The sequence below is a fragment of the Eucalyptus grandis genome, chromosome 1 (assembly GCF_016545825.1).
Source record: "Eucalyptus grandis isolate ANBG69807.140 chromosome 1, ASM1654582v1, whole genome shotgun sequence".
In the NCBI taxonomy this organism is placed as follows: domain Eukaryota; kingdom Viridiplantae; phylum Streptophyta; class Magnoliopsida; order Myrtales; family Myrtaceae; genus Eucalyptus; species Eucalyptus grandis.
The window spans coordinates 27481465-27507308 of NC_052612.1; the positions used below are offsets into that span (position 1 = coordinate 27481465).

A 25844-nucleotide genomic window follows, 5' to 3' on the forward strand; every position below is an offset into this window, starting at 1 on the left:
TTCAAGTCTAAAATTACATGTATATAATGGATGTGAGACATATAGTTTATATTTCTAGTATGAAAGTGTTTCAATGATTCAATCGGGTTATGATCGTCAAAGTGGCACATTTGATTGGGTTTAAGATATATCGGTCTCATATTATGGTATGATATATCATGTTCTAAAGCGTGATCATACTCCCAAATGAGGTGATTGTGTATTGGTTCATGGAGGGATACTTGTATAACATATAGTTGAGCGACAAATCCTAGTAGTTCATAAACCCAAAGATGGTGAATTCACAAAGGTTAGAATAAATTCTCATGGTTGCTGTTATATGGAGAGTATACAACTATATGTCATATATTTTGTCCAAAGATGTTTATATGATGATGTATATAACTCTCGAGATGTTTACTTATATGGTTTCAAGTTACACAATATTCATATTATGCTAATTGTACATTTAGTCACATTTTCTATGAACGACAACTCCATTAAGATTGAGGCTTTTACCGGTTCAAACTTTAAGAAACGGAAAGAGGATTTTCCTTTCGCATTGGAAATGATAGATGTTCATATTGCTCTTATTGCGAATAAACTAGTAGATCTCCTTGTTGACAATACTGAATGCTAGAAATCACATTTTGCTGCTTGGAAAAAAAAGCAATCAAATGTCCTTATTAACAAAGAAGCAATCCATTCATGAACATTTAAATAATGGTTTGTTATCTAACTGCACCGCTAGACAGATGATAGAAGTCTTGATGGCTTGAAATTGTGCCTCGTCTAATGTTGAGATTGAGACATATCTATAAGGACTCTTCAATAGAAGGTACGATATTTCTAGACGGGTTAGAGGTTACATATAAGGATGGTAGACTTGAAATCTAAAAATCATACTCATGAAAGAACTCATGAAACAACTGGTCATTTTTACAGTTAAGCATCTTTTAAGATAATGACTATTGCTTCTTTCGTAAGAAGAAAGACCACTTAAAGAAAACTTGCAATAAATATTAAACTTTGGTTGTTCAAGCATGAGCTTATAGCTAATGATTCCTTGGCGTTGGTTTATGAATCCAACTCATCAGAAGCCTGTCTAGTTCATGGTGGTAAGATAATGGTGCAATAAATCATGTTACGTTTATCATATTGGGATTCATAATTTAAAGGAAGCTAGATAAGGACGAATCATAACTCACCATAGGAAGCAACGATAAAGTTAACGCTAAGTTTGTAGCGGATGTCATTTTAATTATTGATTCTAGTTTTAATTTAGTGTTTGAGAAACACATTCTATGTACCTTCCTTTAGATGGAATTTTGTTTTAATACACACACACACATGTTGTTTACACAGTTGAAAATGTTGTTTCCAACTACCTAAGGAACAATATGCATTGTATCATGAATGTCTTGGTCAGATCTATAGAGAAAGAGTAGAAATACTAGTAAAGTTGACATGTTTTCTACTCTCAAAATGACCTAGAGACTTGCGTAGATTGATGTATAGATAAGATAATTAAGATAAAGAAGAAAACTATAGTTTATAATTTTGATCTATTGGAGTTCATTCACACTAATATTAATGGACTTTACACGGCAACCTTGTGTAGTTTTAATTTCATTGCATTTGTTAACAACTATTTTCGATATGGATATCTCTATTTGATTAAGGAAAAGTCTGAATCTCTTAATAAATTCAATATTTTTTTAGTCGAAGTCAAGAAATAGCTAGGAAAAGTCATAAAAATTGTTAAATTTGACCATGGTGGTGAGTATTTTGACAAACATGGTGATGTTAGATAGCTTAATTGGACATTTGCCATATACTTGGAGGATTTTGGGATAGTAACTCAATTTACTATGCTTGGAAATCTTGAACAAAATTATGAGGCCGAAAGGGGCAATTGCACTTTTATAGAAGTAATAAGGAGTATGATTAGTAGGACCAAATTTACTCAATTTTCTCTGAGGTGACGTTGTCTTTCTACCAAAGTTGTTCTATTAACTCCCTTTGAGCTATAGACTAGACGTAAATCTAACTTGAATTATCTTAAGGTTTAGGGGTGTCTTACAGAAGTGAGGTTATATAATCTTACATTAAGTAAGTTAGACTCTAGTACTACTCGGTGTTACTTCGTATCTTACCTAGATCATTTGAAGGGATACCGGTTTTATAATCCTAATGAAGGCACAAGTATTATGAAGTCATAGATAGCAAAGTTTCCAGAGTTTGACATTATAGAAGAAAATAGTCGCTCTCAGACTATTAAGAATAATAGTACGGTGGAGAGCGCTATGTCTTTGTCTTTATTTAGACAAACAATTCTAGAGTTTCCTGTACCATAGACTAAGCCTGTTAAGGTCTAAAATACTATTATTGAGATAGCTCCTGATGAAGTTCCTTAAGCCTATTAGGTGTAGGATGAGGTTGCGGTAGCTCCACGCCAGAGATCTGTTAGAAGGAGACAATTAGCTATACCTTTAGACTATATAGTCTATTTATGAGAGCATGAAAATGATATAGGCTATATGGTTTATCTAGTAACTCATACAAATATTGTTTCTTGTCCTTAATCAGATATGTGGTTAAATGCAATAAAAGATGGGATATAATCTATGACATATAATGATGTTTGAGAGCTTGTTAAATTGCTTGAAGGTTATAAGCTCATTGGCTGCAAATGAATATATAAGACTATAAGGCCGCGTTTGTTTTCGTTTCAGTTTTTTGTTTTTAAACAACTTTTTTGTTTTTTTGTTCCTGGGAACAAATGTGGAACAGAATATGTTTCTTATTTCTGAAACACATTTGAAGAACAAAAGAGGAACAAAAACATAAGTAGAGCTGTTTCTTTTCTATTTCTTCCTCAGCCCTTCAAACACTGCGCGTCTCCTCCTGCGTCTTCTCCACTGTCGTCTTCTCCGGCACCTCCTACTCTCCGGCGCCGATAGCCGCCTCTGTCTCGAGACCATCCGGCTTCTCCACCGTCGTCCTCTCTGGCACCGACAGCCACTGCTCCTTCACCAGGTGCTCCTCCTTCACTGCTCCTCCTTCACCGAAATCTAACGAGGCCCTCGCAGATCTGGGCGATGGCTGTCAGAGCTTGAGTGTGAGGGCTCCCTTGAGCCAGCGCTTGCCCAGATCTGCAAGACGCTTGCTCGAGCGAGTCTCGCAGATCTGGGCGAGCGTTGCTCGCCCAGATCTAGGGCACCATTATGCTCGCTTGCCGCAGAGCAGCAGCGAGCCCTGCTCTGCTCGCTGCTCATGCTCGACCCAATAAACCGAAAAGTTGAACCATTAAGATTAACCAAACCGGCAAAGGCCAACCCTATTTCTAATTCTCTCCCGTCTCCTCTCGTCTTCAAGGTGCGACGACGACGACGACTGTGACTGCGACGGCGACAGGGACGGCAACAGCAGCAGGGACGGCAATGGCAACGGCAACAAGGATGGCGACCGATTGAGGGACCGGTTGTTCCGCCACGCCCTTTTCCAGATTCTTCTCCTTCTTCGTCAGCAGCGGCGACTCGTGGAGTTGTGTGCTGTGCTGGGTCGAGCAATGGCGATTCGGAGACTGACCCTTTTGTCCTCACGACTCCGCTCTACTACGTCATTGTTGCTGATGCCATCGCTCATTTTCAGGTTTGTCTTTCATTGCCGACGTTCCTTTTTGTTTTTTTTTGTTGTTTTTTGGTTGTCTGCGAGTTATGGGTGTCGGTAAAGGCAAAACCCATGTTTCTTGATCCCCTTTTTGGTGTCATAAGCATTAAGAGTAGAGATCAGTGTCAATAGTCAGTCGTTTCTTTTATCAGAGTAGATACGAATAAAGAGTACCGGTTTATTGCGGTTGAACTTTTGCCTTGATGCAATTTAATGATTCTGCCTGTTGCTGGTGGGGATGGGTTTTGTTCCTCAAACAAAGCTATTGCTTCACAGATTGCTTAGTTTTCTCAGTTGTGAAGTACCATGAGGGAGTTTTCCAAATGCTGGCGATGGTGATTTGTTCACTAACCAATAAGTGGTTTTCATTGCTTTGGCTTAGAAATCTTAACCTAATTTAGCATTGGAGAGCAAAGAATGACCTCACTCTAATATAATCTCATTAATCAGTTTAGTAACTCTATTCAACTATGGTGTGTTGGTAATAATGCAATGTGTTAGCAACAATGCGATGTTTCACTATACCTACTTTTATGCAAATCTGGTCGAGCTTGTCATGACATAATTCCAACCTTTTATCAATTCTCAAGCACATGATTTTCCTTCCTATATGTCTTTTGATCATTTCCTTCCAAGACTTGAATGAACCAAGCACCTCACCCTTGTACTTAAAAAATCAAATTCAGATTTTCCTCAAAACATCATCAATAAAGGATCACATGCACCCCTCACCACTCTTAGACAAAACATGATGAGATGATAAATAAATAGAGAAGGAGAGGGAGGGAGTACTTTTGGTACTAGAAAAAGGCATGTTTTAGCCAAAATGGTTGCAGGCATAACCCCACCAATTCCTTTATCTGGTTTGGACCCACAAAATAACAATAGAGTAGAGATAAAATTTCAAAAATATATTGTCCTTTGTGATTGTATAATAGTCATGATTTCATAAATTAGGCATGCTTATGATAACAATCAAAATTATAAATGCAAGTTTCGTCCACGATGTCAATGAGTAAGCGCATTTTTAGAGGGGTTACTTTAGTTGTTGTAACACTCGTTCACCTATGTTCACCCTTAACTCCATTTTCCACCACTAAAGGGAGAATGCTTTCCTCCAGATTTTTCCAACCATCGTACTTTCCTTCTTTTTCCACTTAATTCACAAGATGAGCAGTGAATTTGGAAGTAGAACCCAACACATTAAACGAGAAACTTCAGAGAATTTCTTCTTCTTTTGTTGTTGTTGTTGCTGCTAAGCTATATATCACTTATTTTGTGCACGCCCATTCAACGTGGGACTCTATTGTAACAAGGCATAGTGTCGAGGTCCAAATCGGATGGACGTGGTCAAGCAATATGTTATATAAACTTAATTTTACTAAAGTTGAAGCCTTCTAGCTTTCCCTTTTGGCTTGTTGAGCTGTACAATCTCTACTTTCAGCGTTTTTCTCATCCTATGCGAACCTTTTATTTTTTGGTCAAATCCCATGTGAACTTTGTCCCACTATGTTACTTCTAAACAGGAAAATTATAAAATAAGATAAGTAATGACTCATTTGTCTCGTAACTTTTAATTTCGTATATATGAGTTTGTTACACGTGAATTAGACGCAATTCCCTTACAAAGTACTAGCTTTAGGTCGGGTCTAAATTATAATCCAAACCTTTTCTCATCTTATAAAAAATCACAAATTCTTAGTCGGTATTCGAATCTGATCCTTGTTAATCTTTTGTCGAATGATGCCATTAAAGGTCCTACATGTCATTCCACCCGTGGATTACATCCATGTCACATTAAGGCACCAAAATGACCTGTTTTGATAGTCAGCAATTGGAGAAAAATAGGGAAATTAGGGCTCAATTTGTTTTCAATTAGGAAGTTAGGGCTCGGAGGAAGAGATTGACATAGAGAACATAGACTCGTCATATTCGTTCTCAAGCTTTGAATCAAGATCACGTGAAAAAGTAGAGGATGAAGGGTATGCCATATCCACCATGCCTCAGATAAAAGCAACAAAGTTCTTCCCACATGTTCCTACTAAAAATCGAATACCGTGTTTCTCGATTTCTGTCTTTTTGTAGGAAGTTTTGTGATTAGACCCTAATCGCTGTTGGAGAGGGTAAAACGTGCATGAGGACAATTGCTTAAAATGAATGTTGGGGATTATACATTATGCGAGATCCTTGGTATCTTATGGCTATAATGTTTCAATTTTTTTCTCTTTAAGTTATGGATTTGCATAGAATGGAGGGCGCTGTTTAGTTGTTGCCTTATTGCTTCTTGTCTTGAATTTTTCTTTACTTAAGGTACATCATGACTCTATCTCAATTAGTTGTCTCATTCCCAGGTGAACAATACTGGTGTTGGTGGATCTATTATCGACACTGATGCTTTGAGAACTTCAGTGGATCCATCCAAAGTTCCGCCTTGCTGGTGCCAATCCACGAAGACATATTCTTTTTCCCGTGCTCTGTCCGGAATTTGCCAATCCTTACCACATAAATCACAATTTGCTGACTTTGGAAAGTCATCCGCACGCTAAGGTTGGCCTTTCTCTTCTTTTTTCATTGTCTTAATCTTAGAGATCTTATAATTTAGTTGGACCGTGCACAAAATAGGATAGGGTATACGGATCCATATAGGTTACCATGCTGATTTTGTGTATGGCGTGTAGTTCTTACGGTTTTATGTTATTTATTTAATTCATAACTCATGTGATGCTCAACCGGTCGAAGATTCAATGGCATCTGAGAGACACTCATTCAATGCAAAGTGGACGGACTACGTAACCAATATACTTATTGGTTTATTGGTGGATGAGGTCAAAAAGGGAACCGCACCTCTTCCACTTTCAACAAAGCGGGGTGGAGGAATGTACAGTCTGAACTCAGTAGACAAACAAGATTCCAATTTACCATGGTACAATTGAGGAACAAGGTCAACAAACTAAAAAAACTGTATGCCAGTTTTCACAAACTCATTTCTCAGTCCGGATTTGGTTGGGATAATGTGAATAAAAGAGTTGTTGTTGACGACCCAAGTATATGGGAATCTCATATCAAGGTATTTCTTAACTTTGTGGTCATTTTGATATCATTATAGATGTCAATTTTAAAATGTATGATTATATTCCTGAAATGTCATTATTGTGAAAATTGTAGGATAATGTTGAGTGGGCAAGATTCAGGAAGAATGGATTTCCTCAGTATCCTGAGCTCTGTATTGTTTTTGGTGGTACATATGCTACTGGCGATCATGCCATAGGAAGTGCTCAAGATGTGGATGTGTCGGATGATGATGACAATGGTGATGACAATGTAGGTGGTGACAACAGTGGTGGCGATGCTTATGCTGTCAATGCAGGTGATGACTATGATGGTAGCAATGCAAATGATTTCATTGGACACCACAGTGATGACAGACTCTTTACAATAGACGATGCTGGAACTTCAATTCGTGGAAAGCACAAATTGAATAGAACTCCAAATAGTAAGCGGAGAAGAAAGAGTAACCAATCCGGTATTGCTGAAACTTGTAGAGCCATACAAGATTTTCTGAAAGTTAGGTCATCAAGTCAATCTGGTGGTGGCTCTGCGAGCTCAGGGACTACACAACCACCTGTAGACCCTTTCTCCTTATCTACTGTGGTCCAGATTCTACTGAGTATGCCCGAGATAAAGCAAGATGTTTACAATAAAGCAGTAGAACGAGCATGCGCCAGTTGTGAATGGAGGGAGGCTTTCATTACATCCACACCTGCAAGGAGGATTGGACTTCTTCAATTCCTTTAGTAGATGTTTGGAAATATACTTTCGTGAATTGCATGGAGTTTCATTAGACTGTATAACTTATATTATCTATTAATCTTTAGTTATTCAAATATGATTAGTGTTGAGACTCTTGTACTTATATGTAATGGCATATCTTATTGAGATTTTATGACTTATGTTATTGATTGTTATTGGGATGTGTTTTCAAAATCTATATTGATGTTTTGGTTATTTTTGCGATTGTATAGGTACTATGGAAGGGGGATCAAATAGTGTGTCTAATGAGCAAGTACAACCAGTTGAACAATTCTTGGATGATGATATTAACATATTGGTAGCGTGGTTCGCTTAGTTGCGATGGACACGTCCCCGCATATGAGAGAACCTATTAGGGACAGTCAATTATCGGGAGTAGAATGGATAAGGGAGATTGTTTATGGACATTCGGATAGGATATATGAAGCATTTAGGATGGAGAGACATGTTTTTCTGAATTTATGTGACTTGATGAGGGTAAGGGGTTGGTTGAAAGATAGTCGATATGTTCAAATAGATGAACAAATTGGGATATTCTTAAGTGTGGTTACTCACAATAACTCAAATAGAGATTTATGTGAGAGATTCCAACATTCAGGAGAAACAATCAGCAAGTATTTCAACAAAGTGTTGAAAGCAATGATCAAACTTTCAAAGGAGATAATCAAACCACCGTCCTTTGACGTCATTCCACAAGAAATTCTTATTGATCCTAGTCATAAACGATACTTCAAGGTATGATTTTTATATTGATTTTATACCATCAAATACATGTAGTTGATAATCTTATATGATATTAGATTGGTAATATATTGATAGGGCTGCGTAGGTGCTATGGATGGCACCCATATAGATGCTATCGTCCCTGTGTCTCAGCAGATTCCATATAGAGGTAGGAGTAGGAGAATAACCCAGAATGTGCTATGTATTTGCTCTTTTGATATGAAATTTACTTTCGTATATGCTGGATGGGAATGATCGCCAACGATTGTCGAGTGCTTTCAGCAACACTTGAAAATCCTCAACTGCAATTTCCCCAACCACCACCTGGTATTTACTTTGTTTATGAAGACAATTTTACGATTATATATTATGGTTGAATATCACAACAAATTTATATATATCATGTTATAGGGAAATATTACGTGGTAGATTCGGGTTATGCAGCACTTCCAGGATTTTTAACTCCATTTAGAGGCGATCGGTATCATTTAAGCGAGTATAGAGGGAATGGGGGACGACCAAGGACAACAAGAGAATTGTTCAACAAGAAGCACTCTTCACTAAGAAATGTAATTGAGAGGTTATTTGGGGCATTAAAGAATCGCTTCACCATTTTGAGACAGATGCCTCCATTTACAATTCGGAAACAAGCACTTGTTGTAATTGCTTGTTGTGCTCTCCATAATTACATTCGTGATCAAGATGCGATGGATAGAAACTTTTCCCTATATGGAGATCCGGAGTATCCATGCGGACCTACAGATGTGGAGGTTGCAGATGATACATTGCATGATGCACCTGGAATAAACATGCTTAGGACAAGAATTGCAAATAAAATGGCGAGGATCATAATATGCCTGAGATTTCATGACTTTGTATTTCCGACTTTTATAATTTTGTTTTTAAGTACTCATTTATCAAATTCAATGTGATGAAGTTGAACAATGAACTATATTACTTCATTATTGTGATGTTATGTATGAAAGGATCTATGTAGAGATCTATAAGATATTCTTCTTTTAGCTAGTTTTGGTTGTACAAATTTTACTTACGAAAATTTTTGAACATACACATGACCATGTTCAGAATGTTTGTCTTCACCCACCATGAACAAAATTAAGTTGATGAGCATTTCATTAAAGTGATAATGCAATACCAAGTTCACACTTTATTTAGTACAAAATGCACGTGACAAAAATTTCGTACAAAGTTTATTTATAAAATTTTCTTCAAAGTATGCACTTATAACCATGTTCAGAATGTTTGACTTTACTCACCATGAACAAAATTAAATTGATGAGCATTTTATGATAATGAGAATTCAAAACCAAGTTTACACTTTATTAAAAAAAAAACAATTAGAAAAATTTTGGTACAAATTTAAAAAAATTTCTTCCAAGTAAGCAAATATGATCATGTTTAGAATGTTTGTTTTCACTTACTATGAACATAATTAAAGTGATGAGCATTTCATGATAATGATAATTCAATACCAAGTTTACATTTTATTAAAAAAAAAAAAACACTTGAAAAAAAATTGGAACAGACATTTTGTGCAGTTACTAAACGTGTTTATATTCTTTTTCTATTCCGAAACAGAAATTTTGTACAGTTACCAAACGTGTTTCTGTTCTTTTTCTATTCCAGAAACAGAAATTTTATACAATTACCAAACGCGTTTTTTTTGTTCAAAAATTGTTCCCGGAACAGAAACACTTTTTTCTATTTCTGTTTCCGGAACAATTTTTAAACAGAAACGTTACCAAACGCACCCTAAGAGACTCCAAAGCAAAAATTGAGAAGTTTAAAACTAGATTGATAACCAAGAATTCCACTTAAAGAGAAGGAGTAGACGATGAATAAACATTTTTTTTCAGCCTCTTCTAAAGATTTTTTCAAAGTGATCATGATATTAGTAGCTTATCTTAATATAGAGTTACACCATATGGTTATTGAAACTACCTTTATACTTCACAGATAATATGGTTAGAAATCCACTAATTAAAGGTCTTCGCCATTGTGTATTTGAATGACATGTCATTAGCATGGGCTTAGGAGTATCATGGAATGCTGTTGTTTAGTATGAACTGTTTTGATTTTGCTCTAATAAAGTTTATATTTGTATTTGTTACATTTAGTAACATTTTGACATATATCAACTCTTTTACATTCAATAAAGTACTTATGATTGCATTATTATCATGTTTAATACATATTGATAAAAATCTTAAGATACTGTGTAAATCTTGAGTAAAGGCTAGAAGCATCTAGGGTAGTCATGGAGGCTTTCAACAGAGGGGCTTTGTTTCTCCCAAGCGATGTGGGACTCCTTTCTGTAGGGGCTTAACATATACCCGGATCCATCGAAACCTGGCTCTAATGTAAACTAAGGTTCTCATCCCCAAAAGAGTTCTCGTGAGGTGAAGGCAGCCCCGGAGGCTTTTAAATAGAGGGGCTTGGCTTCTCCTAGGCGATGTGGGACTTCCTTTTGCAGGAGTTTAAAAGAATATGTCTTCTTATACATAAAAAAAATGTTAACAATAAAAATAAGACATATATATGTTCATTGGAATAATAAAGACATTCTCTAGTGATACATCAAGTTTAGTTATACTTAAGGAAAGAGAATGTTGATTGACAAAGAGTTTTGTGACACATAAGGTATTACTTTCTATAATGTGTTATTCATTTGTTATAATATCATATTGAATCCATGTCAATAGAGTCAAAAGCACTCGTGACCATGATTCGGTGTTTGAAACTTATAGGATCGTATTGATTGTTAAGAATTATCTCCAGACCAGTATAAAGATGCGCATTTAGTATAGTAGCCTAAGTAAGAAAATGTAAGAGTTTTTTTTTTATATGGGTTACATTAATTGATATTGTAATTTACCATTTTATGGGATTGGTATAATAAAGTAAGATATAAAGTTTTTAATTAATCTAATATCGAGCTAGCTAATATGAGCTGAGTAAAGCTCCACCTATGATGAGAGGGCTTATGGTTTAAAATTTTATAAATAATGTTCAAGTTTTTCTGCTTACCTTGATGCGCAAATATCCTCACATTGGGAGCGTTTACTAAATGCTAAGAGTGAGGAGTAATCTCATCAAGCTAGTAATACAGAGGGCAATAGAGGAAAAATACTTGAGCTTTGAATCGTCATTATTCCTCATCAAGAACAATGAATTCCAAATTAGGCACGCAAATCTCTTTTACTTGATTATATATATTCTTAATTCTAGCTATGGAGATCTTGGGTGCTATTTTCACAACTACCACTTTCATGTCGCACGTGGTTATAAGCTCATTTGATTGAACTCGGTGATTAACATCCGCCCTTGCTACTAAGAAGACGTAGAAATGGATTAGACTATGCCAAGCACGCAGAATTCATAAGCCTCTAAATTTAGGCATCTTACAATTTTCTCGTCAGTTCACAGACTTTAACCTTCAAGATGAGTTTTATCGTTTTTCTTTCTTTGGTCCTTCGTTTTTATGCTTTTACCTTTCTTCTTTTTCCTCGAACAGCCACTCCGCACTATCCAATAGGGGTGAGCACGGTTCCCAGGTAGAACCGGGGGCGGAGAACCAAACCGGGAGGTTCCGATTCGGTTCTGGTTCCAAGGAGACCGGTTCGGTTCCGGTTCCCCTTTCTCGGGAACCGGCGTTCTCGGTTCCGGTTCCCGTAAAAGGGGAACCGAACCGGTCATATAATTCAAAAAAAAAAAAAAAAAACCCTAACTTCCCCCACAAATTTCCCCCTCTGCGGATTCTTCCCCCTTCCCCTCTCTTTTTCTCTCTCTTTCTTTTCGCCCCTTTTCCCTCCTCACGTCACTTCTTGCCCACCAACTTTTTTTCTTTTCTTCTCTCTCCATCTCTTCTCTTTCCGGTTCCGGTTCCGAATCGCCTAGGGTTTCCTGGATTGCGCTCTCTCTCTCTCTCTGTAGAATCCTCCGTTTCTTTCTCAACGAGCGCATCCTCCCGGCGCCGTCTCCGATCTCCTGCTTTCCAGGACCTGATCCGCGCGACGCCCTCCGTTCCGCGGCCACTCCGATTCGGAGCTTCGATCGAGCGCTCGTCGCCGTCAATCAGTTCCCGCTCTTCTTCTTCTGATCTCTTTCTTGTTTTTTGTGGCTTGAGAGAGCAAGAGAGAGAGAGGGAGGGGGGAAATGGTGAGGGGGAAGACGCAGATGAAGAGGATAGAGAACGACATGAGCAGGCAGGTGACGTTCTCGAAGCGCAAGAACGGGCTGATGAAGAAGGCCTTCGAGCTCTCCGTCCTTTGCGACGCCGAGGTTGCACTCATCATCTTCTCCCCGAGGGGCAAGCTCTACGAGTTCTCGAGCTCGACGATACGGTAGGTTTTCCTTTGCATTTTTGCTCGTCTTCGCTTGCGACCCACTGCCTCTGCTCAGCGCCAGAAGCCCCGACGCCCCTGCTGCTGGGTCCTCCTCTGCTCCACCGCCGCTACAACCAGACGCCAGAAGCCACCATTCTTGCCGCGATGCTGCTGCTGTTGTCTCCGCCTCTGCTCCGACGACCCGACGCCAGCAGTCGCGACGCCTGACGCCGTTGCCCTGAAGACCAGCGACCGACGTCCCTGCTCGGCGCTAGAAGCCCCGACACCCCTGCTGCTGGGTCCTCCTCTGCTCTCGACGCCCCTGCAAGTGCATGCTACTTTATTCTTGGTTGTGAATGCTAGTAGAGCTAAGTTTTAGTGTCTGACTTCCTCATTATTGTGAATTATTTAATACTTTTGAGGCTTTATTCCCTTTTTTTTTCTTGACTAAGTGGGTGTCTCCAAGTGTGCCCTCTCTCCTTGTTCTAACCCTCTTTGTGTCAGTTTCCACATTTGAGTTGACCCTCCGCGGATGATTTCTGACTTTTAATATGGTTGCACTTATGCCTTGCTTCTCATGCAAAACTCTGTTTCTGCGATGATAATATATTAAAGGTCTTACTATGGCAAGTCTGTTGGTGCCATGCCATTTTCAGGAGCGAAATTGGGTATGATGGATGGAGGCTCGATTTTGTTAGAGGCTTTTGGGGTGGCTATGTCAAAGACTACTTGGATGCTAGTGAACCTTACTTTGCTGTTGGTGAGTACGGGATTCCCTCAGCTATACATATGGAGAAATGGATCTTAATCAAGATGCACACAGCAGAGAATTATCGATCGGATAAACGCTACAAATGGCACAAACTGAGCATTTGATGTCACCACAAAAGGAATTCTTCATGCCGTAAGCACTATCATCGATAGATAGGCACTTTTTAGATGTTCGGAAGCATAGACACTCGATTAAGTGCACTGACTCTAGATAGAGGAAATTCATTCGGTGTTTTGTTTTTCTTTTTGGATGAGTATGCATACCATGTCAATTAATTTGTTCACGTTATGCTTAAATTAGAGATGTACAGCTATTACACTGTTGGACCCGGTGTTATTCAAGTAGTTATGCTCTTGGATGTTGCTGGTGAAGGAGAACTGTAGACTAAAACTCAGGCTCTAACCCTTGAATTATGTACTAATCTGCACTTGATGAATCTCACTAATTAGGTTGCTGAAGGACAGGCTTTTATAGATTACTTGTATGAGCATTAACTGTACCGCTAATTATCTTCAGAAGCAAAAGCTCTTGATTCCTGATTCTCTCTTTGTGCTTTCTAACCGAATTAAAGGATTTAACTTGGCAGAAAGTGCCATTACCTCAACCAACAAATTTATAGAATCTGTAGAGTTTGTTACCCTTCTTCAAGTTTCAATTATGTGTGCCTGATGTTTCAACAGTCATCCATTAGCCAACATCTGGCATTATAGATAACTGTAATTTTTAATTTGTTAACAGGTTAACCGTAGCAAAACTTCTTCACGGACTTACAAAAAAGATTTCTATGTTTTGATAAAAACATATGGTTTGAGAAGAAAGATCGGTGACAACCAGCATCTTGACAGTGCTGAAGATTCCGATAATATGCGCGTACGTTATAATTCAACTCTGAAAATGAACTAAAAAAAAAAAAAAAAAGAATCTGTTGGAACCTCGGAACCGACCGGAACCCGTGACCGGGTAGGTTCCAGGTTCTGGTTTCTGAAGGGTAGGTTCCAGGTTCCAAAAAATTTAGAACTTGTACCCGAGGGTAGGTTCCAGGTTCCAGACGGAACTGAACTGGAACCTGGAACCGCTCACCCCTACTATCCAAGTCACTACAACCCACCGCTATCGATGCGCATCTAGCTGCTACCGCCGCCCTAGCCATTAATTTGATGGTGCCCAAATTTGGCATTTGTAGTTTGTGTATGATTATGTTTGGCCTAAATTAGTCCATCATTTCGTGTTTGCCCTTGGGTCCGCTAGTCAACATGTGTAAAGAAAACAGTGGGAGCTTTAGGGAAGTGTTCCTTCTCACATGGCATTGAAGTGCTTTGAAGATGAGATTTCCCATACTGGGAATAGGATGATCCCCAGATTGTTTGTAAGGTTTTACCTAAATAAACACTAAAACAGAACAAAGAATGTCAGTAAATACACGGTCAAATGCTGTTATATCCTAAACTTTTTACCAACATTTTACAAATGCGGCTATAACCAGAAGCTTTGCCCTCATTTATAAATCCAATGACATGCATCGCTTCTGTCGACGTTTACAAATGCCGTTATATACATAACTTTTGCCAACACCAGCTAGTATAATGTTCGTACTTTTTCTCGATAATTGTTTGCCCACGTTATTTACACAAGAGAAGTGCTCATGCAGTGTGCAGGAAGGGGTGTGAAAAGATCAATCTCCAGCGGATGCCGTTCATATATGAAGAAAAAGGTCTCTAGGTTGATTTCCATTTGGGATAAGTCCCAACAAGATATTTTGTTGACCAAATTCTAATTAGGAATCACAATTGCTCACTCACATCGAATTCAAGTTAAGCCGCATTTGAGCCAAAAGGAAAAAGAAAAAGAAAACATATAAACAGCTGCTTTTGCCAAACAATGTCGACAAAGTAACTTTTAAAAGATTGATCAGTGTGGACCTGAGCAAGTCCTTAAACTACTCAATGGAGGTAAAGGCGGGAGATCTGCCCTGGGGAGGGAGACCCTGTACTTGCCTCCCCATCCTCTTAGTCAGTTGGATAAACATAGACCGGGAATTAGGGGTCCATAGGTAATGAAGGTGGGTAACCAATCCTAGAAACACTGCGTCTGTGGAAACACAGGCTATGACTGGGCTGGTATAGGATAACAAATCCCTATCTCTCGCCTGGCGTGATATGGAGAGGGTGAAAGGCCCTCGGCTTGTTTGCCATGCCTTCGGCACAGTTCCCTAACCAACTGAGCAAACAGGTCCCCCGGTTAGGGACTACGCCGAAGTACCTTTTAAAAGATTGATCAGTGAACTAATCGACACAGGATGTATGGGGCTCTCTACCAATTCTCGGAAATAAAACGTGAATTGATGAGAAAATTAAAAGTACGAAGGCCAAGGGTAATCATGACCGGCCATGTAAAAGGGCATTGGAATGTAAAGATAATAGGAAGATACATTTTTACAACAAGTGTACATGATTGATTGACCGTCCTTTGCTCGAATTACAATCCTCCTAATACTTATAGCTACTAGCGGCAGTTAATAAACAGTCAAGTAGCATATTAGCCAACAATGAAAACAGATAAGCTGTGTACTATTCTTTTGTGTTTGTACGAACTAGTTTAAAAGCTCACGATTCAATTCAAATTAAGTAGAGCAAACCTTTTCGTGGGACGCGCTTTTGCACATGCTACCATAATTAATTAATGCCTGGCATCAACAACTTTATGTTTAATTGTTGGTGATGCGTTAGCCCAAATGATCTTGCTTCCATTGCCTAGGATGGAAATTCTAGCTCGGTCTTCGCCGTGAATAGTTGATGGAAAATGTTATTTCCTTGTTCTTGCACGGCCCTAAATAATGTCGCATAGGGATGGGGGTGTCAATGGTTCAATTTGGTTCAAGTTTTCAGGAAATTAGAACCGAACCAAATCGTTTGGGCATGTATTAAATTTGAATTGAACTGAAAGGTAGATTCGGTTCGGTTTTTCTTTTTGGAAATATTAAAAAGAGTCTTAATGAAAAATGAGAGATATTGTGTAAGTTGTAAATAGGAGATTTTCAACTTGGTTTGGTTAACCGAGCTGTACCAAAACTATCTGAATCGGAATAAAAAGAAACTATTTTTATATTATCCGAACGGAATAAAAAATACATGAAAATTCAGCTTGATTCGCATCAATTCCGGTTTGGTTTAGTTTTAGATTGTAACACCTCTACTGTTGCATGTTTCTATCCTCTTGTTTCGGTCAGCAGAACCGTAACTGTATAGGAGATGTCAACTTCGAATTTTCTACGATTCAACTTGAGCTATCAAATTTTGACGAGCCAACCTCAACCTTCCATCAGCAGCCAAGATGAACCAAACCAAACTATACTTTACAAAAGAGGGGGGGAGGGGGAGGAGACTGGAAAAAGATAGGGAAAATGCCTAAATTATTACTGATAAACACGCGGTTGAAAGCAGGAAACAACAATAAAGAAATGCTGACATACTTATCCTTGTAGAACTAGAATCTCATTGCATTAATTTATCGATGATATCGCCCAATAATGCTGCACTTCCATTCGATTAATCAATTCCCATGTGCAAATCCCATGTGTAAATCCCATGTGTACGCGCCCAAGCTCCTCTCTCCTAACGATGCCTATCTCTTCACTTAAACTATTGCATCAACTACTAATCACGTGTATTAATGAAGTTAGATAGGCATCTTCATATCCATCATTCAACAATCACTGCATCGTTATCGTAAAAACCCTACTTTTCTACGTTATCAAAAGGCGCTTCCGTGCGTGGATTTTCTTTGTCCATTTCCGCAAGATTTGTTTACTCCCGGCTTCTTCCCTCCCGACGGTTCTCGTCTGTTCTGATTCCAATTTGGAGGCAAAGCCGGCCTGAGTTGGGAATGTAGCACGCAAGGGATTCGTGCGTGCTTCCGCAGTTTCCGGGCGGAGCAACAGACGTGTCGGATTTAAAATGTTGTGCCTCTGTTTAGCAGCAAATATAGGTTTTTTGAGGTCAAAACTTGGCTAGAAGATACCGTCAAAGCGAGGAAAATGTGGGGATAAAAAATTGACACGGCTTTAAATCTTTATTCGGTAGAGGGCGATGATACGGGGGGAAAAGAGAAGCTTTAGAAGGGGTATCATGGAGAAAGTTAATTTTCCTTGTTTGCATGAAAGAAGAAAGGGAAGGATTGAATTAAAGGGAAGTGAGATTTTGTAGGATCATTATGAAAGATTTTATAAAATCACTGTCAACTATTTTAAAATTTAAACAGTTAGATGAAGTGTAATTTGGTATTTATGTATTTTATCGGAGAGACTTGAAAAAACACTTGAAGAGAAAAGTTATCATGCCAAAAATGAAGGAAAAGTTCTTAAAAAATAAATAACAACCTAAATAATTTTCTCACCCATTTTCGCGGCGATGTCATTTGCTTTTCTCCACATTTTTCCAAGCTGGAAAAGATGAGGGGAATGAGAAAGTTAGACATGTTGTATTGTATGTCTTTAAACATTTGACTTATTCAATTTAAAATAAAGAGTGGAGTTAATAATAAGCGCACTCATGTCATTCGTAAGACATGCTTAATTAAGAATAATATCGTCATAGATATTTATAAAATTTGCCAAAACTCTTGTGGTGTGTTAAACCTCTTACAAATCGGAAGTTGCTAGTTTGCAGATTTCCCGGTTCCTTGAACCTTCCCAAGTCCTAGGTTCGAGTTGGCTACAACACCTAATACGTAAACTAAAAATCACATAGAAATTCCTGTCAATCAACATTGTTGACTTGGTCGATTGGAAACCTAAATTGCCTAAGCAGCTACAACAAAAATAAACTACCCGGGTGGCTCGTTTAAGGGCGTTAACCAGAGGCTGAGGCTAGGGTTCTGGTTACATAAGGGATAAATTAGCGGCCCATGATGCCTTTTAATACCATAAATTCTCAATTAAGCCCTAAGTCGCATTTACCGTGCATTTGCTTTAAAAGAGTTTGAAAATCAAATTTCGCCTGACACATGATCGAACAAAAAGATCCATCTCCTTCGGTTATTCGTAGCAATGACATGGTGCCGATATGATAGTTAGCATCAGCATCTTCATTTGCATTTTCACCAAAAAAAAGAAAAGATCAATTTGAATAAAAGTATATACCAATTCTTTTTTTTTTCACCAAATACTCTCTTTTTTTTTTTTTATAGTATTTGACATTTTCTTATTTTAAATGTTATACCAATTCTTTTCCGTGAAATAAATATTATGTAGATATTTTTATCAAAAACATTTTTAAATTGAGAAATAGAAAATGAGAGAAGAATTTTACTTATTTCCTTACAAATAATGCAATGATAAAGTTGGTTGTTGCACCGTAAAGACAACTAACAAGTTTCAATGAGTGCAATTTCTAGAGGATGGTGGATTTTGTTATCTTCTTTATTTTACCTCTTTATAATCATTTTCCTTTGATAAATTTTATAATGTCTTTCCATTGAAGCTAAACTAATCTCTATACGAGTGCTAAACAGCAAATACAATAAATGAGAGAAATAGAACTTTGGTTTAATAATACTAGGTCTCGGGCATGTTAGGTGTGCGTGTATGATTGATTTTGTGCTCTTTGCTATGCAATAAATTTTTTTTAGATCAACATCAAACTCCGAATAAATGTGGAAGTGAGCATGAACAATCAAATTGATCTATTTGTGAATGATGAAAAGTTTTCATGTAGTAAAATTAAAATGTAAAGTTTACAAAAAGATTTACTAAAGTAAGAGGTTGGCGGTTATTTAGTGGTGCGAATTAATGGATAAATAGAGTCAAAATTGTTGGTGATTATCATTTTAAGGGCATGTAGCACGCAAGGATTCGTGTGTGCTTCCGCAGTTTCGGCGAAGCAACAGACGTGTCGGATTTAAAATATTGTGCCTCGGTTTAGCAGCAAATATAGGTTTTTTGAGGCCAAAACTTGGCTAGAAGATACGGTCAAAGCGAGGAAAATGAGGGGATAAAAAATTGACAAAGAAAAAGATCCATTTGAACAAAAGTATATACAAGGTAAAGATTACATTGACAAAAAAAGAAGAAGACAAATACACAACATCAAACAAATTTGAAATCTAAATCGGAAGATATCGATATGCAAAATTTGTTTAATTTTTTTTTTAAAAAGGTACTTCGATTTTCTGACGGGAAAATTTAAAATCTTATTTTTGACTTTTCCTTAAGCAAAAACAAACTCCCGTGACATCCGTAGAGGCAGAAGTTTGAATTGCTGACAAAAGAAGTAGAAGTTTAAAAAGCGAAAATGGAAAAAACAATAAAGGCAAAGCCCCCCGACCGAAGTTAAATTTTTTTTTTATTTTTACCGCTGTCAATTAAAGCTCTCCAGCTGTCGAATAGTTACGGGGTCGGACAAGTCATCCGCCTGACCAAGCTATTTCATTTAATCCTCGGATAGACTTCCCGCGTCGCGACAAAAAAAGAGGAGAAAGAAAAAGAAAAAAGAAGAAGAGCGGAGCTCGCGCCCGGTGACGTGTCGCAACATAGACATCTCCATCCCGATTGGTCGTGACGCAACGCGTGGGCCGCCCCACCCGCGACTTGACGCTACGCGAACCTTCCGAGAAACGTTGGTGTCTTAAAGTTAGAGATCACAATTACCTTTCCGCCCTCCCTAAAATCCTGTGTGCAAGGAAATCCGCCACGGACGGGGACGCCCCCATTGGTCCACGTGTCCCACGCGACTTTCGAGGAGGAACCGGCGGATAAAGTCGTCGTCGTCTATCCTATCCATTACTATTGCTAATCTCTCACACAACTAACTTTTTCCTCCGTCGGAAGGGCGAAACGAAATCGGAAAGTCGAAGTTAATTTCTATTGGTCCGTTCCACGTGTCGCCTCGTGTACAATTACTAGTCACGGTATTATCTTAATGTTGGTCACGTCGTGTCATTCTTCAGCGATCAAAGGGCGCGCTTTTGACGGATTGTGGTATTGCGTGAGATCCTCCCTCTTCCGTAGTCATTATTCATGGATATTTGTTTTATCTCCTATGGGATTTTCCAGTTAATTGCTTAGCCAATAGGGCATTTATAAATGATGCGAATTTGAATATGTCAAAATGGTGTCGAGAACCTATTGATTGCACATCTAATTTGGGGTATTGGTCGGCTTATCACAACTTCCCATTCACAATCCGATTTGCAAATTTTGTTGATCATTGCTTTATATTTGGTATCGATTGGCCTTAAAATATTGTATTCCTAAATATTTAACAGGATTTTAATTGTCTTTACGATTATGTAATGTCTTGTTATGGATGGATCGATTGAGCAACGGGAAAATACCGGTTCAATGAAATAACAAGAACAATTTCAAAGTCAACGATGCAAACTACATGCGGGAGCGAAACTTTGAAATATGCCCACACAAACACACGCGCACAAATATGATTCATCTCATCGTAATAATTTGCACATGCGAAGGGCAACGGCATATCTCGATGTTTCCCATTTTCAAACTCTGTCACGATCGGATCTTTTTTTTTTTTTTTTTGGGGGTTAAGCAATTTCTTTCTATTGGGTTTAAGAGAAACGCAATGATGAATCGATAATAATATCATTTAATTAGCATTTTATTTTTGCTTGCATGGATCTGGTAAAAGCAATCTGCAGAGGAGCTGAGCTGAGCTGTGCCGATCCCATGTGGTAGCGCCCCCGCTGAAGGAGAAGACCCATGGCAGGTCGTCGTCTTCCAGTCATTATTTATTAGCTTTGAGAGACTTCTTCGTGGGTCCAAACCAGTGGGAGAGAGATAGAGAGAGAGAGAGAGAGAGAGAGAGATTATCCTTAATTAGCAGATCACATCACTCCATCCGACGCAACTATAAAAATGCGACCACCCTCCAGCAGAGGAAAACTTCCTACACTCCACCTCCTCCTTCTCCCTCCTCCTCCCTCGTTCACACTTGAAGAACTTCAGCAATGGCCGCCTCGAGAATGATCTCCCGGCCTACGCCCGCCCACAGCCGCCCCTATGCTCCCGACGACGCCGTCTTCGAGTTCGACGAGCCCGATCTCCCTCTGGTCCCCTCCTCCGACGACGCCCCTACGACCCCAGAAAGCCCCAGCCCCGGTCCCTGAAGAAGCTGCAGAGGAGGCCGTCGTCCGCGGCGGAGGCCCCGCCCTCGCAGGCCGCGGCGGCGGCGGCTGCTGCGGCTGCGGCTGCGTCGTTGCCGGTGAACATACCGGACTGGTCCAAGATCCTGCAGGGTGACTACGGAGAACACCAGCGGGGAGGGGAGGGCGCCGAGGTTTTCGGCGGCAGCGACGGCGAGGTAGAGGACGACGGGGATAGGGTACGCCGCACGAGTTCTTGGCGCGGAGGAGGGGCGCGTCGCTGTCCGTCCACGAGGGCGTCGGGAGGACGCTCAAGGAGAGATCTACGTCGCGTCCGGAACGCCATTTGGAAGAAAGTCGGCTTCGAAGACTAGAGAGAGAATACAGAGAGACAGAGAGCTGGCTCCTTGTCGATTCGACTAAAATATTATTATTACCAGTTATATCATATGCTCGGAACACGTATATTGTGGTCGGGGAAATTTTTGATACAGCTTTAGGCCGTGCTGGAGATGGAGAGCGAGAAACGCAAAGCCTTTTTCTCTCCGTCTCTCGCTCTCTTTTGAGAAAGATGAAGAACTTCAAACAAGACTTGTGAAAGATGAAGAACTTCAAACAAGATCAAGTGCACGAATCTGAAGACAATTTGTATTTCCAAATGATGATCATATCATTGTATTTCGGTACAATTGAAACAACAGAATGTGAAGAAACTTCTGTTGTTCTATTCTTCTTAGATCAAATGTACTTAACTTGCCAGAGTTTCGGATTTGAGCTGTTCTTCATTCTCCGAAAGTTTCTTCTCTTCTGTATCAAGATTCCTTCTGCACTTATTGATGATCTCGATACATTGTTCTCTCAAATCTTGCAACCTCTCTCTCTCTCTATCTTTCTATCTTTCTTCCTTACTTCTTATGTAAAGCAAAGCAGAGTACTTATACCAGAATATGTAACAGCACTTAGTTACAAAGGAAAACAGAATACAGTAACTACTTTAACAGAAAGAATCTATTTGACTAAGCCTTAAGACTTTGGCAATCCGAGTCATTAAGCCCTCGAAGCATCTTCGTTCATTGATCATCCGGCTATCCAGGAGTTATTAAGCCCTCGAGCATTCTCGTTCATTGATCATTGATCCAGTCATCTTCGTTTCTGGATTGAGTCCTCTGTTTTGGTCCTCTGTTTTGCTTCCGCATTTGAGCATCTTAAATTTACTTTTATACTTAACATCCCCCCGCAAATTGGGAAGGGATTGAATCCCATTCCTAATTTGGTGCGAAAGACAGATGAGCTGAGTGAGAAAGAGACTTAGTAAATATGTCGGCTATTTGAAGATGACTTGGAACATGTTGAACGAAATGGAACGGATGATACTTTTCTCGAACAAAGTGAAAATCAACTTCTATGTGCTTTGTTCGAGCATGTAAGACAGGATTGGCTGTGAGAGAAATAGCTGATTTATTGTCACAGAATAGTGATGTAGCTTTTGTGAGAGGAATTCCAATATCGCGTAGAACAAAACCAATCCAAGTTAACTCACTGTTGTAGATGCTAATGCTCGATATTCACTGTGGAGGACTTTGAAACAAGAGCTTGTTTCTTGGCTGACCATGAGATCAAGTTTGAACCTAAGAAGGTGCAAAATCCCGTAGTAGATCGGCGAGTAATAGGACACCGCCCAATCGGCATCGAAAAACCATAGAGGTTTGCTAAACTATTAGAGTGAAGATAATAGCCAAGATGAATAGTTCCTTTGACATATCTTAACACTCGTTTTTAATTGATGAAGATCAGCCATTGTGGGGTGTTGCATCTTGACAAAGGAGATTTGTTGCAAATGCTAGATCGGGTCGAGTGATAGTTAAGTATTGAAGACCTCCTACTAAGCTTCTATATTCAGTAGGATCCAGCAAAGGAACTTCAGCATTTGTCATAATATTTGGCCGTAATGGTAGAGGTGTCGAAATTGGTTTGCAGTCTATCATTCGTGCTCTTACCGAGTAGATCAACTGCATATTTTGTTTGACATAAGAACAAGGTCTGTATTGTATGTTTCACTTCAATACCTAGGAAGTAATGAATATCGCCAAGATCTTTCATACGGGAAGTGAAGGCGAGATTCTGTATTAATGCATTTAAGAATTGAGTGGAGCTTCCTGTAAGAATGATATCATCAACATAGAGAAGTAATAAGATTGTATACGATTCAAGTATGAAGCACAAACGAGAGATGGGTCGTCGTATCTTTTGCAGACAAAGCCAATTTCAAGAAGAAAGTTGCTGAATTTTTCAAACCATGCTCTTGGTGCTTGTCGAAGTCCATATAATGACTTGTGAAAAGCGGACATGGCTTGATTTTTGAGAATCAATGAAGCCGGTGGCTGTTCCATGTGATTTCATGTAAATCTCCATGAAGAAATGCATTCTTTACATCTAGTTGGTGTATTGTCCATTTTCTTGTGAGAGCTATAGAAAGTACTATACGTATTGTAGCATGTTTCACAAGCTGAATTTGAATGTTTCGGTAAAATCCAGTCCTGCTTCTTGATGGAATCCTTGGCTACCGACGAGCCTTGAGTCTTTCTAGACTACCATCGGGTGTGAGTTTAGTCTGAACACCCCTTGACAAATTTACAACATTCATGCAGTGCATTCTTGGAACTAATGTCCAAGTATGATTATTATGGAGGGCACTCATCTCTTCTTGCATAGCATTGTACCATCCCCTGTGATTAGCTAATGCGGACTTAATGGATCTTGGTTCCATAGGAACATATTCTCCAAGCAAGCATACCTTGGATTTGGCTTGATAATACCTGATCCGAGCCTGTCCGCATGGGATGACTATTAACATTTCTTTGAGAAGAAGATAGATCACAAGTGTGTTGTTCTGTGTCAGAACTAATATTGCTATGCAGAATATCTGAGAAAGATGAAGAGTTCTGACCAGATTGAGTTTCTGTGATAACATCATTTTGCCTTGATGTTAGAGGAATATCTTGGAGCTGTATTGATGCTGAGGAAGTCTGTTGGTGCATCTGCTGATTTTCATAATAATCCATAGTAGGATGATATTGACTTCTCCCTTCTGGCTGATGGGAAATACTTTGCTTTGCTATATCCTTGTTTGAGGATTCGAGCAATTTGACTCCTTCAATCCACTTTGTCTATACAAAGAAGTATATTGACCATATTCATTGATCACTATCTTTGTGAAAGGAAATGATGTTTCATCGAAAGCAACATGTCTACCGATATATACGATTATCAGTAGGTACAAGGCATCTATAGCCTTTATGCAGATCACTGTATCCTAGAAAAATACAAGGAAGTGATCTAGGATTAACTTGTGTCTTGAATAAGACCTTAAGCATGGATAACATGCACAACCAAACCCGTAAATGATCATACTTTGTGGCTGAGTATTATGAATCTTTCTATATGGTGTATCCATGTTTAGCTTTAGTGTTGGAAGCCATTTTATAAGGTAGTTTTGTCTGTAACAAAGGCATCAACCCAAAACTTGGTGGGATCTTGGAATGATATAGCATACCCAATCCCAATTCAACAATATGTCTATGTTTTCTTTGAAACTCCATTCATTCGGGAGTGTGAGGAGGACAAGATACCGTTGTTTTATTCCACAACTTTGGATGGTCTTGAAACCTTCTACTTACAAACTCTCCCCCCTCCATCACTTTGAAAGATTTTAATCTTGTGATTGTATTGTGTTTCGACTAATGTCGGAATCGACTAAAGATATCAAAGAATTCAGATTTCAATTTCATTGGATATAACCAACTGTATCGTGAGAAATCGTCAACAAAAATCACATAGTATCTAAACTTTTGTAGAAAAGTCTCTTCGGGGTGATGGTCCCGGATGTCACAAAGTGGACCTTTTCTAATGATGAAGTTGATATGGAATTCGACAGAGAAAATGATAGAGCTGTACTTTTAGCTATCCGGCAGCTTTGCAAATTTTTGAAGAAATCAAGTAATCAAGTGACATGAATTAGTTTCGATGATGTAGATAATCCACTACTTGAGTATTCGCATGGGCCAATCTTTGGTGCCATACTTCGCATTGACCGCTTTCTGTCTTTCCAGTGAAAAGGCTCTGTACTGTATTGACTTGATAAAGGCCCTTAGTCTTTCCGAGCTGAATTGTTGCCTTGGTATTGTTGTCCTTTACATAAACACCAAGTTTATCAAAGATGAAAGTGCAAGGGTAGTCATCAGTAAGCTTAGATACAGGAAGAAGATTCTTCTTTATTTCAGGTACTATAAGAACATCATTAAGAGGTAATGTGTTTATGTTTTCAAAGGTAAGTGTTACCAATGTGTAGCAGGTAAACAGATCCATTTCCAACCATTACGTATCGAGACCTTGATATTTAGAAGAAGTATGAAGAATACCGAATTCCAACCTGATATGACGGT

At 38.9% G+C, this 25844-nt stretch overlaps 1 protein-coding gene and 1 long non-coding RNA gene across 2 annotated transcripts in view; both read left to right on the forward strand.

The window, feature by feature from the left end:
• Positions 1–3439: 3439 nt before the first annotated feature.
• The window catches only part of LOC108959411, a 28025-nt gene continuing 5620 nt past the window's right edge, over positions 3440–25844 (forward strand). Inside the window, exons 1-2 of the long non-coding RNA XR_005548086.1 lie at positions 3440–3633; positions 6003–6198. This is a non-coding gene — a long non-coding RNA (uncharacterized LOC108959411). The remainder of the gene's footprint in view (positions 3634–6002; positions 6199–25844) is intronic.
• On the forward strand, positions 6494–7612 carry LOC120290238. The gene is made up of 2 exons (XM_039306049.1): positions 6494–6718; positions 6817–7612. Exons 1-2 carry the CDS (start codon positions 6572–6574, stop codon positions 7444–7446), a joined length of 777 nt encoding a protein of 258 aa, XP_039161983.1. The 5' UTR covers positions 6494–6571; the 3' UTR covers positions 7447–7612.

What these genes read in the sequence shown, in the direction of transcription:
- LOC120290238 (XM_039306049.1), top strand. Translation starts at nt 6,572, where the DNA reads ATGGTACAATTGAGGAACAAGGTCAACAAACTAAAAAAACTGTATGCC. An exon ending in TATGGGAATCTCATATCAAG is followed by an intron (nt 6,719 to 6,816) that starts GTATTTCTTAAC and finishes TGAAAATTGTAG; the next exon opens with GATAATGTTGAGTGGGCAAG.